A 15,532-nucleotide genomic window follows, 5' to 3' on the forward strand; every position below is an offset into this window, starting at 1 on the left:
TGGCATCCACCCCAGGGGCGGAGACAACAGGCTGAGAAAGATGAGAGTAAGCGGGCTTCCTACTTTTCTGTTGGTACAAATGTAAAAATTCATAATACAATGTTACACGCAGAGGCGAGTAGCAATAGCGTTTGCAGTGTTTCCGACTTTGGTTAATAGGATTTGCAGTGATCAGCACTTAGTCCCTGAAGGGACGCAGTTCCTCCTCCAGGTGGCAGGCTTGCATTCGCTTTGAACAGATAAGAAGTTTGTGGTGGTGGTTTTGTTGTTTTGATTTTTTTTTGATTTTTTTTATTTTTGGTTTAGTTTTTTTTTTTTTTTTCCTTAAAAGGTGTTCACATTTTCATCATATACAGATAAAAGTAAGTGGTTATTTGGTTTGCTTTTAAAAAACTGGCTTCAGGGAGACAGGTCAGGGAGGCATGATCCTACCACCACATATTTCTTCTGTGTGGTGTATTTCTTGTTTAAAAATTTAAAACTTCTTTTCCTTTCCTTTTCCTTTTGGAAAACCAATGGACACATATAAACCATTCTGCCCATTTGGTAGTTTTTGTTTTTCAGTCTTCTACATACAAAGGAGATGATGGCTGGGGGTGTCTTTAAATTTTTCTTTCTTCTTTTCTTTCTTCCTTCCTTCCTTCCTTCCTTCCTTTTTTTTTCCTTGTGGAGACTCAGGGTAGTGTTTAGTTTTTGTGGCGCTTCCTTCTGCCTACGACTGGGTGTGTCTAGCAGTTTTCCTCCGGAGAGTCGGCTAAGGGCTCCAGCAGCGGGACCGCAGAAGCCGGCTCGTGCTGCTTCAAGCGCTTAATTGTGTTCTTCAGAGCTTGTCTCTTATTGCAGAACCAAACTCTAACTACTTCCCGGTCATAGTTTAGCTTCTCAGCAATCTCTGTCATTTCCTGCCCTGAGGGGTGTGTGTTCTTCTCAAAGTGGGCATTGAGGATCTCAAGGGCCTGGGGTGTGAAGGAGGTGCGCCGCTTGCGCTTTTTGGATGGCTCACTCCCAATAAACTCCGTGAGGTTCTGCATACCCGCTCGGTGGCGGGCCTCAGCCTCAGCCATCCACCGCTCAAGCACCGGCTTGATCTTCTGGGCACTTTTAGGAGTGATGTCCAGCTTTTCAAACCTGGCAGGATACAAAAGGCCAGGGTTCAGTTTGGCTGTCAGACTGCTAGCTATAGTGTTCTCTTGGGCTTCCTGTGGTAGGAAAAAGTGGCTTCTCAGGATGGTGTGTCTGGGGGGAGAATTGAGAAAGAACAGTTTTACACTGAGTCCTCTGCCAGGGTGGGCCTCCTGCCTGCCTGCCTGATTGCCTGGCAGGGTGAATTCACTCCAGGTTAGCAGCCAGCTGCACGGTAGCCAGCCCTGTCCCAGCCAGCACCCACCCTCCCAGCAAGCTCCATGCCAGCCATGCAGATCCCCAGGCATGCAGAAGAGGGTCGGGGAGGGAGGAAGGAGCGCCAGCATACACCAGGGAAACACAAGCAACTCGCAGGCCTTTTCTCTCAAAACTCTTGAGATCTAAGCTGCCTCTTGGGCTGTTCCCAGCATTATTTCCCCAACCCTCAGAATTCTTCAGGCAGAAATTAACCAAGAAAGTGACATTTCGAGATAACAGCTGTCCTACTCTTTCACCTAAACTGATTATGTTTTACATTTGGTTTTCCTCTCCATTGTGCTAGTCTGGAAAAACATTGCAGCTATCCACTAGCATAGCCTGGATGGCTCCTGGGCCACGCCCCCCTTCATGCCTCTCTCTACCTCCCCTTGTGTTTTGCTTTAACGTCCTCCTCTCTGGTAACAATTTTCCCCATGTGTAAGTTAACAACATGCCTCCTGTCCAGGTAAAAAACATAGACCAGTTGTCACTTCATAGTTCTCGCCTAAACAGCTGGAAACATTGTAATTACCGTGGAATTCCCCACCCCTGGGTGGGCTTAGGCCACCTCATGCCTTCCAATCACCAGCCAGCGTAATGGTGCACTTTTGTACCCGGGCAGCATGCTGTGTTTAATGTGGGATATCTGCAAACTGTACTTGAATGATGTCATTTTCTATAAATGAGGTCTTCTATATATCAATTGCCATCAGCAATTCTTTGCTACATTTACTTTAAAAAGTAAGGAGCATCCTGGAAAAAAAAATTACATAGAGTGTTTTTAAAAGTCCTTTCTGGTACTAAATTCATAGTGCCAGTGAAAGACAAAGGAAGAGCAGCTACTTTTGTTCATTTGTTTCCTTATTCTAAGTCCAAATTCATGTTCCCGTATTGACAACAGTGGACACAGATCTTCTCTCCTTTAAAGTGTCGCATGTTGCTCAGAAGCAATCATCTGGTGTTTTCAGATGTTGGCAAAAGGATAGAGCAGGCTGGCCTTCCTTCCTTTGCCAGGACCTGACTGTTGGGATCTCTAGACCCCTTTGATGAGATGAGCAGCTAAAATGCTCTCGAGGCTTTAGCTGTGGGGCACTCCCTTCCACCCAGAGTTCAAGAAGGCATTTGTTTTGCTCTGAAAAAATGCACCTTCTAGTACTTACTAAGGAAGGAAGAAGCCCTCTGCTCTCAGAGCAAGGTTGGTTAATCACTTGGTGTCATTAATGAGTTTGTCACCTGTGGCCGGCTCCCCAAGGCCACCGTTGTGATAATTTGCCATGTTCTGCACTTAGTTGACCTTCATCATAAAAGCCTGGAGCTTGAACTCTCGATAGCATCCCCACAACTGGCCTCACGGGCAGTGGTGCTGAGGGGCAGAGCTTGTGTGTGTGTGTGTGTGTGTGTGTGTGTGTGTGAGTCTGGTACATCGGTGTCATCTTCCCTTTGTACCTCTGATAAGAAGGTCCTCACACAACATCTAAGAGTCACTGCAGCACCTAATTAGCACAGTGGCGCCCCCTGTGTGCAGGCACTGAGGAGCATCATTTCCCAGGCTTTGAACTCACTGATACCATTCCCGTGTAAAGTCTAGATTCAAGACTAATAAATGAATTAATTAATTAGGAGAGATGGCTTCAAAAACAGCATCACTGAAACACTGGAAATTGGATCAAGGCCCCGAAGTCTGGGTGTCTGCTCTGTGAAGCGATAATAGCATTTCTAGAGGCCTGCAATCTACAGCATGCTTTGCTTCCCTCTGGGGGAAGATTTAACCAATCAGCATATCTGATTGGAGATGCCTAGGAATCCGTGTGCGTGCATGAGCTGAAACATTAGAGAGCTCTCCAGTCGATAAAAGAAAATCACATTTTAGGGCTAAAATAAGCCAAAGAGGAATTTAGCAACAATCGCAAATTGGCATCAAAATAAAAGACCTGTGGCTTCCTTGATCATAAGGCTTCAGGACCAGACAAAATTAATGTCTCCCGACAGGGAGTGACAGTATTCCCATCATTGATGTTGCTTGTTAGCGTTTGATGCTTCTGTACGTGTTGTTTGGAATAACATATACAAGCCTTGATATAAATTTCCCAGCGGTAGTAGCCTTGTATAGACTGAATAAAGGTTATTTTCTACAGGGAGGTATCTTATAAGAAAAAACAGTAGGGGAGACCATAGAAGTGAGAGGATCCTATGGTGCTTTTTGTATTTAACAACAATCAATGGGTTTTATGGAAAATCATTGAGCAAAATGTGAGCTGCAAGCTGCCACCCCATACTGATGTTATTTATAACCTTAGTCTTAAACTGCAGGGAAAGTACACTTCTGTCCTTTGGGGAATACATTAAAAGTATAAAGAGCAGATAAAAAGACAGCATTTCATGGATCACCAAGAACAAAATCCACTTAAATGAGTTTAGAGTTGGTTTCTTGGCTGTTCCTGATGGAGAGGGAGTCCTAAGGCATTGCCCAAGAGGAGAAAGCTCCTACAGAGTGCCTTCGCTACCTCATGCATAAACATGGGATTAGAGCAACACACATGCATGCGCGGGGGCTGCTCCTGAAGACTTAACCCGCATCAACTCAAACACAACCAAGGCTGGATTCAGTCATTTATTTATTTAATGTGGAAGGAGGGTGTGGGCACCGTTATACCAGATTCACTACCCATTTGTAAGACATTTAAAACAGGGTTTCTTTTCCTTCCTTCCTTCCTTCCTTCATTCTATGGGAAAGTAAGTTATAAAATTTCCTTCTGGGGCTGGAGAGATGGCTCAGAGGTTAAGAGCACTGACTACTCTTCCAAAGGTCATGAGTTCAATTCCCAGCAACCACATGGTGGCTCATAACCATCTGTAAAGAATCTGGTACTTTCTTCTAGCCTGCGGGCAGAATGCTGTATACATAATAAATAAATAAAATCTTTAAATTTTTTTTCCTGCCATAAGATAGTGAAATTTGTTAAAAATGTGTGTTTCATGGGATACTTTAAAGCCATCTCTGGGTAGTTAACAGTAGTGAAGACTAGCAACTTTGCTTTTGCTCAGGGTGCCCAAGTGTAGACAGCCATCCTCATCTGGCAGGGGCATGGAAGAGGGGCATGGCAGTATATTTCCACTTGTCAGCCTTGGAAGTTCTTGGAGTTGATAGGAGTTAGGAGGCCAGGACCCCTCAACTCTTCACTGGCACCCCATTTTGCATCAATGTCACCAGTCCCAACACACCACTACCCCAGCTTTAATTCCCATGCTCCGTTCTTTCGTTTTGCCCACCCAGAGAAGACAAGCTGAGCTACAAGAACAAATAAGGCCCTGGCTGGCCAGGACAGGTGACAGCATGCAGCTCCCGTTACCTGCAGATGGCCGATTGGCTGTATGCGGGGCCCTCTGTGGCACTGAGGGCTTGTCCCACCTGAGTCTGTGTCAGGCCAAGGGACAGGCGTCGGATTTTAAAAGCTTTGGCAAATTCTCGGATCTCCTCCAGATTAACCCCGTCCACCTCACCCGATGCCGTTTGGGGATCTGTGGAGATGTTTTTAAAATAGAATCAGCATGTCAACACGCAGCCGGTCAGGATGTGTGTCACTGAGCAGCCACAGGGCGATGGGGAAACCATCACAATGCCTTCTTTGTCTCTTATCCTTCAACACACCTTCCTCCTCCACAAAGCCATCCTCCAAGACACTTCCATCCCAGATAGTCACTCCTGTTTACCCTGCCACCTCCCAAAGCAAGAGCACACTGCTTCAGGGCTTAACAGCAGTAGCCAGCAGACAAGAGGAGGCTCTTGCTAGAGGGATTCTGTCCCACGTTGCTGGTAAGCCCTTTCATATACGGTGCAAAAACATAAACACAAGAAGGTTTTTCTTTGAAATGTCTTAATTGGAATTCTCCATGCTAACAACTGCCCAGTAAGGAAATGGCACTTTGTGTTTCCCTGTTAGCTGATCGCCATGTAGCCAGGATAATAGACGGTAATCTCGCCTCATTTCTTATGTTCACATTACCCCTCAGAAGAGCATGGTTATAAAGCTGTGAGAATAATATTGTCTTTTTTTCCCCATAGCGGTTTACTGACACAGCTGCCTTTGTCTCCTGAAAGGGCACATAATAAAAACTGGCTACCACAGGAAGGCTCCTTTGGTGCCGGATAACGCGGTCAATTTAGGACTTATCAAGGGAAATGACACAACAGCTGGAGAATGAAACTTTCTCCCCCCTGGCTACTGATCCCTGGATAAATGAAAGCGTTCACCAAGCTGGAGCCAGCATGAGCTGGGCCTGGTGGGAGATTTGAGCATTGAGGCTCACTGCTGCCTGTAGGGAAGTTGCTCCCGCGGCAAGCTTTCTCTATTGTTCTTCCCCTCACTCTTCAGACTGAGCTGAAAGTTGCTCTTCCTCTGTCTGCACGGCAACCCATCAGGTCCAGTTCTGGTCCCAGGAGTGTGGTAGACTGTGGTACTCTTCTGGGCTCAGCGTTGTATAGTCTCTGGCTGTTACTGAAGGACACATTTGCGTCCTACCTGACAATTTTTAAACTACTTGTAACTGAGGAAGGCGTGTCTGTGTGTGTCTGTTGGGGAGGGGCCTAGAATACTTGGTGTGTAGCTTCTCTCAGTACAGGAGATTGAGCCCACCTGGAGCAACGCAGGCATCCACTCTACATTCATCCTTCACATTAGAAAGGACCCCCCCTCCCCCGGCCAGGGACAATGGTGCTGAAGCAGGAGGGAAAGTTGAACCCTAGGAGTCCAAGGCCAAACAGGGCCACCCAGCGAGACTGCTTGTTTAAGACGACCTTTGACATTTCTTAGCACTAGTCCTCATGTCATCCCAGAGAGATTAAAGAATGGTTTGGCCCCACTTGGCTTAGTTTGTATTTTTAAGTGACTCCCAGCTTCTTCTTGGAGTCGGGAGGCACATTCTTATAGTTTACTGGAGCTTGGAGTATAATACTAAGTCATGAAAAAACTTACAGAAAAATGAGAGAGCAGAGAAGAGCTGATGGTGGAAACCACATGGGGTATACATACCACTCTTAAGGGCAGGCCCCGTGCTCATCAGTAGATGGCCAACACAAGACAAACTCAGTGGCATTTTTGGAGGTTTAAAAATGTTTTTATTTTTATTTTTTTAATCTTAGAGGTCTTTTGTGTATATATTATGGTTTCTGATTTTTGTATTTTTTATGAGATTTGTGTGTGTGTGTGTGTGTGTGTGTGTTTGTGTGAATGTGTGCATCTCTATCTGTATACATTTCTTGTGGCTTTTATTTGACTCTTGCTTCTGATTGTTTTGTCCTATTTTGGTTAGTTTTTTATTTTATCATTATTTTTTAGATGCCCAATTATATTTTAATGAGAGAGGGGGGGACGATAGAGGGGAGAGAGAATGAAAGTAAAACAAAACAAAAATCTGGTGGTTTGATTCAAATCTAGGTATGCAGAGAGGAGAGGACAGAAGAGGGGGGGTCATCTTTTGAGAGAATGCAGTGGCTTTGCTCTGTGAGTAGAATGGGCTTGCAGGCTTGTTTGGATAAGATGAATTAAAATCTTTCTTTTCCTGAACACTCCATTCCTCAAACTTTCTCCTAGAACTCCGACATTCATTCAGCCAGTGCAAGGCTTACTTGGGTGTCCTGTGGTCGAGACTGTCCTCTGGGTTTTAAATCCCACCAGCATAGTAGTATGGAGTGGCTTTCAAGATTGACAAAGAATTCTGGGAGGCCACACCTGCACATGTGGCAGCCTCTAGCCCTTGCCTTATTAACTCATTAACACCACCGCAGAAGTAGAAGCCACGAATGAGCAGTACGGATGCTCACACAGTTTTTGAATTACTTCCCAGCAATATAAGAAGGGGATTTGACAGGAAAAGCCAGATTGTTATGTTCTCTCAGGTGCACAGGCCCTACGCTTGCTGTAGTCATGTCCGGTCACCCGGAACTGACTCTGGCCAGCTCTTAGCTCCCCTTTGCCAGCTCCCCCCACATTTGCTGCATGTCCAAGATGAGCCATGAGCCTGAGTTTAGACTGGGCATTCTTGCTGCTTGGTTCTGGGGCTTAAGCAGGGTATCCTAGGTGACACAGTGGCTGTCGTTCCCAAAGGCCACAGCACACAAACAGGACAGATTTACAGCGATCTATGGTGGAAGGAAGAATTATTAGGATTAAGAAAAAGTTTTAAAAGCCCACTTGCAAGAGGAGAGAGGCAAAAAAAAAAAAAAAAAAAAAAAAGTAGCGAAGGAATCGTGGAATCGTGATTTAGAACAAAAAGGGGCCCTGGCTGGTACAGACCAGCACAGTGATAGGAAAGATTGGCCTAGTCTCTTTCGGAGATGGTGAATATTTGGCAGCCTTGCAATTAACACTGGATGCTCAAAACTCAAAACTCAAAGCTCAGAAAAGAACCTAGACGCCTTCCTTGTACAGACACGGCTTTTTGAACAGTGCCTCTCTTGTTTTGACAGGCTTGAATCACCTGGTGGGGTCGAGGGCACATTTTCACAGGCAGTATGGGTGTTCTGTGACAGGAGGAGAGCTGCCTCTTCCTGCATCTGCCTCTACTTTTTGGCTTCCAGCTTTACTGAGCCTGGGTGTGGCATCCTTTACTGAGCCTGGGTGTGGCATTCTTTTTGTGCTACTGTTCCTCTGAACCCAGTTGTGTTCTCATCCAGCAGGTTTTATGGCCCAGAAAAACTGCCTGCTCCTCTGCATAAGACTGATGAGGCAGACAGGCCTTGTGAGAAGGGGCTCCTGAGATGCCCCCCCATCTCTTCCTATCGTCACCCTTTCTGCACTGCATAGGAAAGTAGTAAAGCTGTGTGACTCAGTGGGACGAAGGCTAGTATGGCCTGTGACTGGAGAGAAAATTTTCCATCTGTCAAGTCAGATACGTTTGTGGAGAATAACCCTTCAGCTTTTCTAGTCCCATCTCTAGATTAACCAAAATTGGTTGAGTTAACCAGCACTAGAACGGCTGTTTTTATGGAAGGCCTTCCACAGCACATACAGACACACAGAGACATACACACACACAGACACACACATAGACGCACACACACACACACACACACACACACACACACACACACACACACACACACAAACACACACACCCCAGTGCAGCATGAGGACAAGTTTAGGATTCAGTCAGCAATTTTACCTGAATGTGCCCGTTCATCTTTTTTCTCTTCTATCAGCTAGCTCAGTTTATACCTCCTTGCTAATTCAAATCCGTGGAACTAAATATGTACGTGTGATAGTACAGTTTCCTTTTCCTTTTCCTTTCCTTTTTTTCTTTCCTTCCTTTCATCTTTGGTTTCTCCTCCTTCTATGTCTCCTTCTTGTCCTTTTTTCTTCTTTCTTCTTCTTCCTCCTCATCCTCCCTCCCTTTTTATTGACAATAATCAGAGCTAAAGGGAACATCTTGGATTCTAAGATCCCATGCAGATGTCAGTTGTCCACTGCAGAGTTCAGAGAAGTGATTCCCAGTCACATGCCCAGTGTTTTCCATGAAGATCCAAAGAGTGTGCTTTTAGTTTTATATAAAAACCAGAGGAAATTTTTGTCTTTTTCTTTTTGTTACTCATAAAAGTTGGATAGCAAAGTACACTGAATGGTTTGCCCAACAGAAGTCTCTGGAGGGAGGAAGAAGTGATACCTTTTGTAGAAGTTGCCCAAGATTAAGTCAGCCTTGTACACAAAACACAGACCAGAAAGGCATAGCAGTGATGGCCAGTGGCCACTTTGGAAGTAGCCCTGGCTCTACAGAGGAAGTCACCAGGACTTGGAAATTTGCAGTGACTCAAAAGTCTAACAACAGCTCCCACATCAAACCCAGAATGCAAGGACTGAAAAAACAAAGGGATTTTTATGGAAATGAAATGCAAATTGTGTGAGAACAAACCTGTTTTTGGAGAACCTGGTGCATTCTCTGGGCCTGTGTGGAATTCGGGGCTCAGTATGCACCAAGATTGATGATATTGTTCATTTGCTCCCTTCTTCCTTCCTTTCTCTTTCTTTCTCTCTCTCTCTCTCTTCCTTCCTTCCTTCCTTTCTTTCTTTCTTTCTTTCTTTCTTTCTTTCTTCTTTAGTTCTGTCTTGCTGTTAGCCTTGATCTTTGTGTAGAGTGCTACTAAATAGTTAGACACTCCTCACATCCACAGCATCCTGTTATGATCCCTGCTTACGGAATCATTACAGGCACGAAATCCTTAAAGAAGCTGCCCAAGGCATGAATGAACATCTTGGGATGCTTTTCAGCATCTTCTCACAGCACATGGTGGGTATGCTTACCCAATGGTTCATGAGAAACCGTTGGAGGAGGAGGATGTGGTTTGGGAGAGGCCCTTGCATCATGGTGATGTCACTGAGCTATATCAGACTTCTCTATGCTATAAGCTGTCCCCATCTTTAGGGTTCAGCTTGAGTCGTGAGGCAGTAACTAGTAATCTTTTGCTAAGGGTCAAGCTTATAAGTCAAGAGTTTCTAAACAGTAGACAAAGAATAGTAATAAAGCACCCCCTCCCCAGCAGTTACAACCTCAAAGCTACCTATTTAAAATTAGTACACTGTAAATTTCAAACCAAGCTGGAAGTTTAAAAGTAGTTTTGTTTTTTCCTTCTAGATTTTCTAAAAGTCCAACTTAGAGCTTGGGAGATGGCTTAGCAGTTTGAGCTCTTGCTTCAGCATGAGGATCCTCAGAACCCATGTAAACAGGAGGTGGGCATGGGGTACTGCCTGCAGTCCTAGCTTTAGAATGCTAAGACAGGCAGAGATGGGCTTCCCAGAGCTAGCCAGCCTATGAGATTAGCCGTAGCTTTGGGGAGATCTATCAAGAAAGATTCTGGACATCAACTTTGCTTCTTCATGCCCATTCACCTGTACACACACCTGCACCCACATACAAGTGAACACGTATGCACACACTACATATGCATACACATGAAAAAAAAAAGAAGAAACAAAAAGCGCAGCTAAGAGAAACAGTGTCTATCTGAGCAAAGCATAGCCCAAAGGAAAGCATCAGGGCTAGAAGGTCTTGACAAGAATACTTATTTGTACTTATTTACTCTGAGCTCAGATATGGAATTCATCACGCATGAAGGTTATTTGATCATTGCCGAGGGATTATCTTGGCATTTTTTTTGGCCTGGACTGAGCAAGATATTTTAATACTAATTTTTAACCAATGGATGGTTGAACAAGACCCTCTTTGACTGTGATGTGGAAGATTCAGTAACTATGATTCTGACCAAAGTTTGCGTGATACTGTCACATAAGAAATATAGTCTTTGTCTTTGTGCCCAAAGCATAGCTCTCAAAACTCTATAAGAGTCCTAAGTACTTATAGGAGTGCTATGATTCTCATTCTAGTATTGGTCCTTTCGGTTCCCAACATAGACCTAAAGTCCTTGGAGTATCTTTGATGACAGGAACTTTTTGGGTCCTAATGAGGTGACTATTCATCAGCTCCCCGATAGCTTTACGAAGAGGTGGGTCAGCAGAAAAACAAACGATGATTAAAAACGAGCCTGTGGGATGGTGAGCACAACCATAGATTATGTGTGTGTGTGTGTGTGTGTGTGTGTGTGTGTGTGTGTGTGTGTGTCCATTCTGGCCTGACTCCACAGGGACAGAAGCTCTTCTACTCAAGTCTTCTCTGCCTTCACCCTGTGCTCTTCTCGCTGAGCAGCTGAACTCTTTATCACGTGCTTCATGACACACTGTAAACATGTTTCCATGAAATCAGTCATTATGGCAAATTATTGCACTGGAAGAAGGGACATGGTCTATAAAAATGGAAATCATACGTTTCTTTTGTGATTGGGTTTTGACCTAGAAGAGAAAAACTAAATAACACCCCCTCCCCCAAATCTATAAAGGCTGTTACGTTCAGCACTGTTTGTGCAGAGTTAGGTGCTCACTGGTGTTGCTCAGCCTTCTTGTGTAAAGGGTCCTGCAGTTGGCGTGGGCTCCTCCCCCTGAGGCACCTGCTCAGGTTCCTGCTCCAATGCACGAGACAAAGCAGTTCCTCTAAGTCCTGGTTTTGCTGACTACTCACCACTGATTGAAGAGTAATTGATGTATTGAATTCCATCTGCCTTATTAAGTAGCTTCCTTACTAATTTCTTTTTTAAAAAGGTTAATCCTCTCTTATTCAGTTGTATCAAGTGGCCAGAGACAGTGGGTGTCCACTCATCTATCCACCCTTTTCTCCATCCACCTATTATGTTTAATGTAACACATGTGTAAGACTGCATTAGTGGACTGGTTTGTACTTTTATATTTCCACGTATTTTTCTTTGTATTTGATTTTGATTCTTTTTCTTTCAGGGCCAAATATTAACAGCTTGTTCTAACACACATACACACACACCATTGGCACTTAAAATGGGGGTATTTTGTAAACACGAATTCAGGTAGAATTTGAATCTTTTCCTACAAAAACCATCTGAGGTATTTCTTTATGGAAAAGATGAACTATAATAAGATTAATTTTATCTATGAGTTTATTCAGCAGGGACTAAGGTTTCCATCCAAATGAACAGAGTTATGGGTCTAGACAGATTAAAGGGAAAATTCCGTATGTGCCCCTGCTGCTTAGTGCTGAGCTACATTCAAGACTAGATGTGTCCGAGCCAGTGCACTGAGGACATGGGCATCGTGGCATTCTTCCCTGGTGCCTCATCCACTTTCTGCCCCACCCACAGCATCTTTCGAGTCTGAATTATCTACGCTGTTGAACATGCATGTTTTATTTTCCTTTGGGGAGCATCCCTTTGTATTACCATATTTGCTCCCTTCTGTGTGAAGATCCCTACACTCTAGCTTTAACAGGGCCTTTCTGTTATTTTCACTGACACGGGCAGCCATGTTTCATGGCACAGGTGTCTATGCAGTGCCTCAACCTTTTAAACCCGAGACAGTTGGAATCTTGATTCCTGTTGGAGTGCATGTTTATACATGTTTATATGTTGTCTGATTTTTATATGAAAATTAGATAAAAATGTAACTAGGCGAGTAAATAATATTTAATCACACCATTGTCCTATGCACCTATGCATCCTACCCTTTTGTTTGTATGTGAAAAATACGCTGGCTTCCCTAGGGACATATGCGGACTGCATAATACCATATATAGACTATCATAGCCATTTTACTAGGGAGGCAGCCTTCAGGCTTGCTTTATTTTGTGAATGGCTGTTTGGAGATTTCCATCTGATTCCAGCCCACACAGTGGCCTCCATGTGTCACTGAAGGTGGCTCGTTGTTCACCCACACACCCGCCCACAGGCATGCTCTCCTTTATTTCCTCTGACACCTGCAGACAGAATGGCAGGGGACTTCAAACACAGAGGAAAGCGCTTGACCCTCTGGCTGAGTGCCTGTTGTTGGTTATTTCGACTCAGAGCTGTTTGCTCATGCCCTGCAAGCTGATCAGTTTTGGAAGTGGCAGGTCTGACTCAGCACACGAGAATCCCCTGACATGGAGCCAGCTCCCAGCCTGTGTTAATGCAGGACTGTGCTGTGGGGGCCAGCTGCTCTAAGGAGTCATATAGCCTTGGACACAAACATCATTCCAACATTGGCCTAGCAGGCCTAGAAAATGAAGGAGGGAGAAAAGAGAGAGGGAAATGGGGAGTGGGGATGAGAGAGAGAGAGAGAGAGAGAGAGAGAGAGAGAGAGAGAGAGAGAGAGAGAGAGAGAAGAGAAGGGGCTTGGGAAGAGGAAAGATTGCAATAGGCAACAAAAAGGTCACCATGATTAAATGGAGCCAGGAAGGGTACTTACTGCTGACTAACTGGCCCACGCTCAAAGCTGAAGAGGAGGAGGATGAAGAGGAGGAGGAAGAAGCCTGTCGCACTGGACTTTGAGATGTGGATGCTTGGCCATGAGCCAGGTGCAGCAGGTTGCCTTGGGTGCCTGCTTGACCCACTGATGTCTGGGAAGATTGGTGAAGCTACACAAAGGATGCAAAACACAAAAAACAAAACCAAAAGTGAATGCAACATTATGGGAAACGCCAAGAAACAGACGTTTCTTCTTGGGGTTGAATCATTTCATTTTCATGAATACAGTGTATACTTCTCGGGAAGAGCACTATACCCAGGCAGGATTCATTTTTTTGTGTATATAATACATTGTTGCTTGCTTGACAGGCATTTTATTGGAAATTCTAAATATATTATTAATTCCCTACTTGGCTTGCCAGAATACCCAATTTTTGACATTTCTCAGCTGTAGTGTGTGGCTAGACTGTTTTCTGCTTGTTTACACAATTCCCACACACCTGGGAGGCTTCTCAGGCTTGTGCAGGATGCAACAACACACTCAATTCAAATGCGAAGCACAAACTTAACGTTGTGCCTGGGCCCATCATTCGCAGACTTTAGGAGGAGTTCTAGTTCAGTCTGGCAGCTCTGCTCTCTCACATCCGAGTTTTGGGGTAACTTACGAAGAACTAATAACGTGTTTTCTTATGTCCTCTAGGAATCTGATAATAAAAGCAAGGTGATAACTATCTCATAATATATGCAGTTCTTAGTTGCATTTTTTTTCCTAGTTGAGAGAGGGTTTCACTGTGAAGCCTTGGGTATACTGGAACTTTCTCTGTAGACCAGGTTGGCCTTGAGCACGGGGCTCAGGGATCTGCCTTGCCTCTACATCCCAAGTGCTGGGATTAAAGGTGTTTACCACCATGCTTGGCTTGGTACTTTCTTTTTTTAAGATTTTATTTATTTATTTGTATGTGTGTTTCTGTGTGAGTGTGCACATGTGCATGCAGGTGCATTTGGAGGTGTCAGATCCATTGGAGCTGAAGTTACAGATATTTGTGAGTGAACTAATGTAGGTGTTGGGATCCAAACCCCAGGCTTCCTCCTAAGCACTCTTGCACTGAACCATCTCTCTAGCCCCTCAGGGCTGGCTTGCTCTGTGCCAGCCCTGGGGTTCAGGGTGTTCGTGGTCTCTTTAACTAGATTCTCACACTACCATTGCATCTGTACAAACTAGGGAGCCAGGGTACAGAGATCTTGGGATATTTTAGGCTCATCCTCCTGGTGTGGAGGAGCTGGTCTGCTCCTGGGACTTGAGATGATAGTTTTAATGACACAAAGAACTAATTTACTTTTTAAAAGTGCTTGAACTTTGTGTCACTATGTCTGTTTACTTATTATTCCTTTAAGTGCTCTCAAGGAAACTGGCACTGAGAGGATGAAGGAACTGGAGAGGAGAGAAGTTTCACTAGGGGATCTGAAGATATCTCTCCCTTCATCCTGGGTTGCCCCTCCAGAAAGACAGTTTAGGGGCTCAGAGACCTAAGGAGTGGAAGGTTAGCATGGACAGTAGCTACCTTTGCTAACTGTAAGCAACACTGGATTCACACTTTAAGGAATAATAAGGTTTTCATAAAAGTGGGGCAGCCTGGGAACCAAATCAGAGCAGGCTGTGGACTCGGTGAGAGCTGTCCACAGCACAAATTAGCCTCTGCCTGTTGCCTTGGTACCTACACTCCAGCCTTGGGCATGTCTACTCCAATCTGCCTCTGCCCTCCTCTGTGTGCTCACTTTCCACTCAAAACTTTTGGAGATATAATTTTCACATAATAAAACACACCCACTCCAAACATAGTCTAAGGAGTCTGTCAAATGGCCACACCCATGAAAGCATCGTTATCACCAAGGCAGGGAACATTGTCACGTTATGACATTTCCTCTTGCAGGCAGTCCCCACTCCCAATTCTCTGCCTTGTCATTCACTTCTCTGCTTTCTCTCATGATGGAGTCATTTGGTGTAATCGTAGATACAGAATCCTATGCGACACGCCCTTCTTGTATCCACCTTAATTTGCTTGGCAGACTGTTTACAGATTCATCCATTTTGTTGTGGATCTTAGTAGTTCATTTTCTTTGATAGACAAGTAGTGGTTCACTCCCAGTATGAGTCTCCCCTCTCCACAATACACATACTATACATTTTTTTATTGGCAGATATTTGGGTGTTTCCAGTTTGGGAATATGATCAATAAACCTCTTATAAATATTCTTGTTGAAGCTGTGAGTCTACTTTAAAACTACTATTTATTTACATTTATTATAATTTATTCAGATTACACCTTGATTGTTATCCCCTCACTTGCATCTTCCCGTTTC

At 44.4% G+C, this 15,532-nt stretch overlaps 1 protein-coding gene across 1 annotated transcript in view; it reads right to left on the reverse strand.

The window, feature by feature from the left end:
• Positions 1-661: 661 nt before the first annotated feature.
• Pou6f2 (POU class 6 homeobox 2) overlaps positions 662-15,532 on the reverse strand; it is a 378,723-nt gene continuing 363,852 nt past the window's right edge. Inside the window, exons 7-9 of the mRNA XM_051168090.1 lie at positions 13,173-13,341; positions 4,731-4,899; positions 662-1,236 (exon numbers count right to left, since the gene is read on the reverse strand). Of these exons, the coding sequence (XP_051024047.1) occupies positions 729-1,236; positions 4,731-4,899; positions 13,173-13,341 (846 nt within the window). The 3' untranslated portion in view covers positions 662-728. The remainder of the gene's footprint in view (positions 1,237-4,730; positions 4,900-13,172; positions 13,342-15,532) is intronic.

This window comes from Acomys russatus, chromosome 3 (assembly GCF_903995435.1).
Source record: "Acomys russatus chromosome 3, mAcoRus1.1, whole genome shotgun sequence".
Taxonomy (NCBI): domain Eukaryota; kingdom Metazoa; phylum Chordata; class Mammalia; order Rodentia; family Muridae; genus Acomys; species Acomys russatus.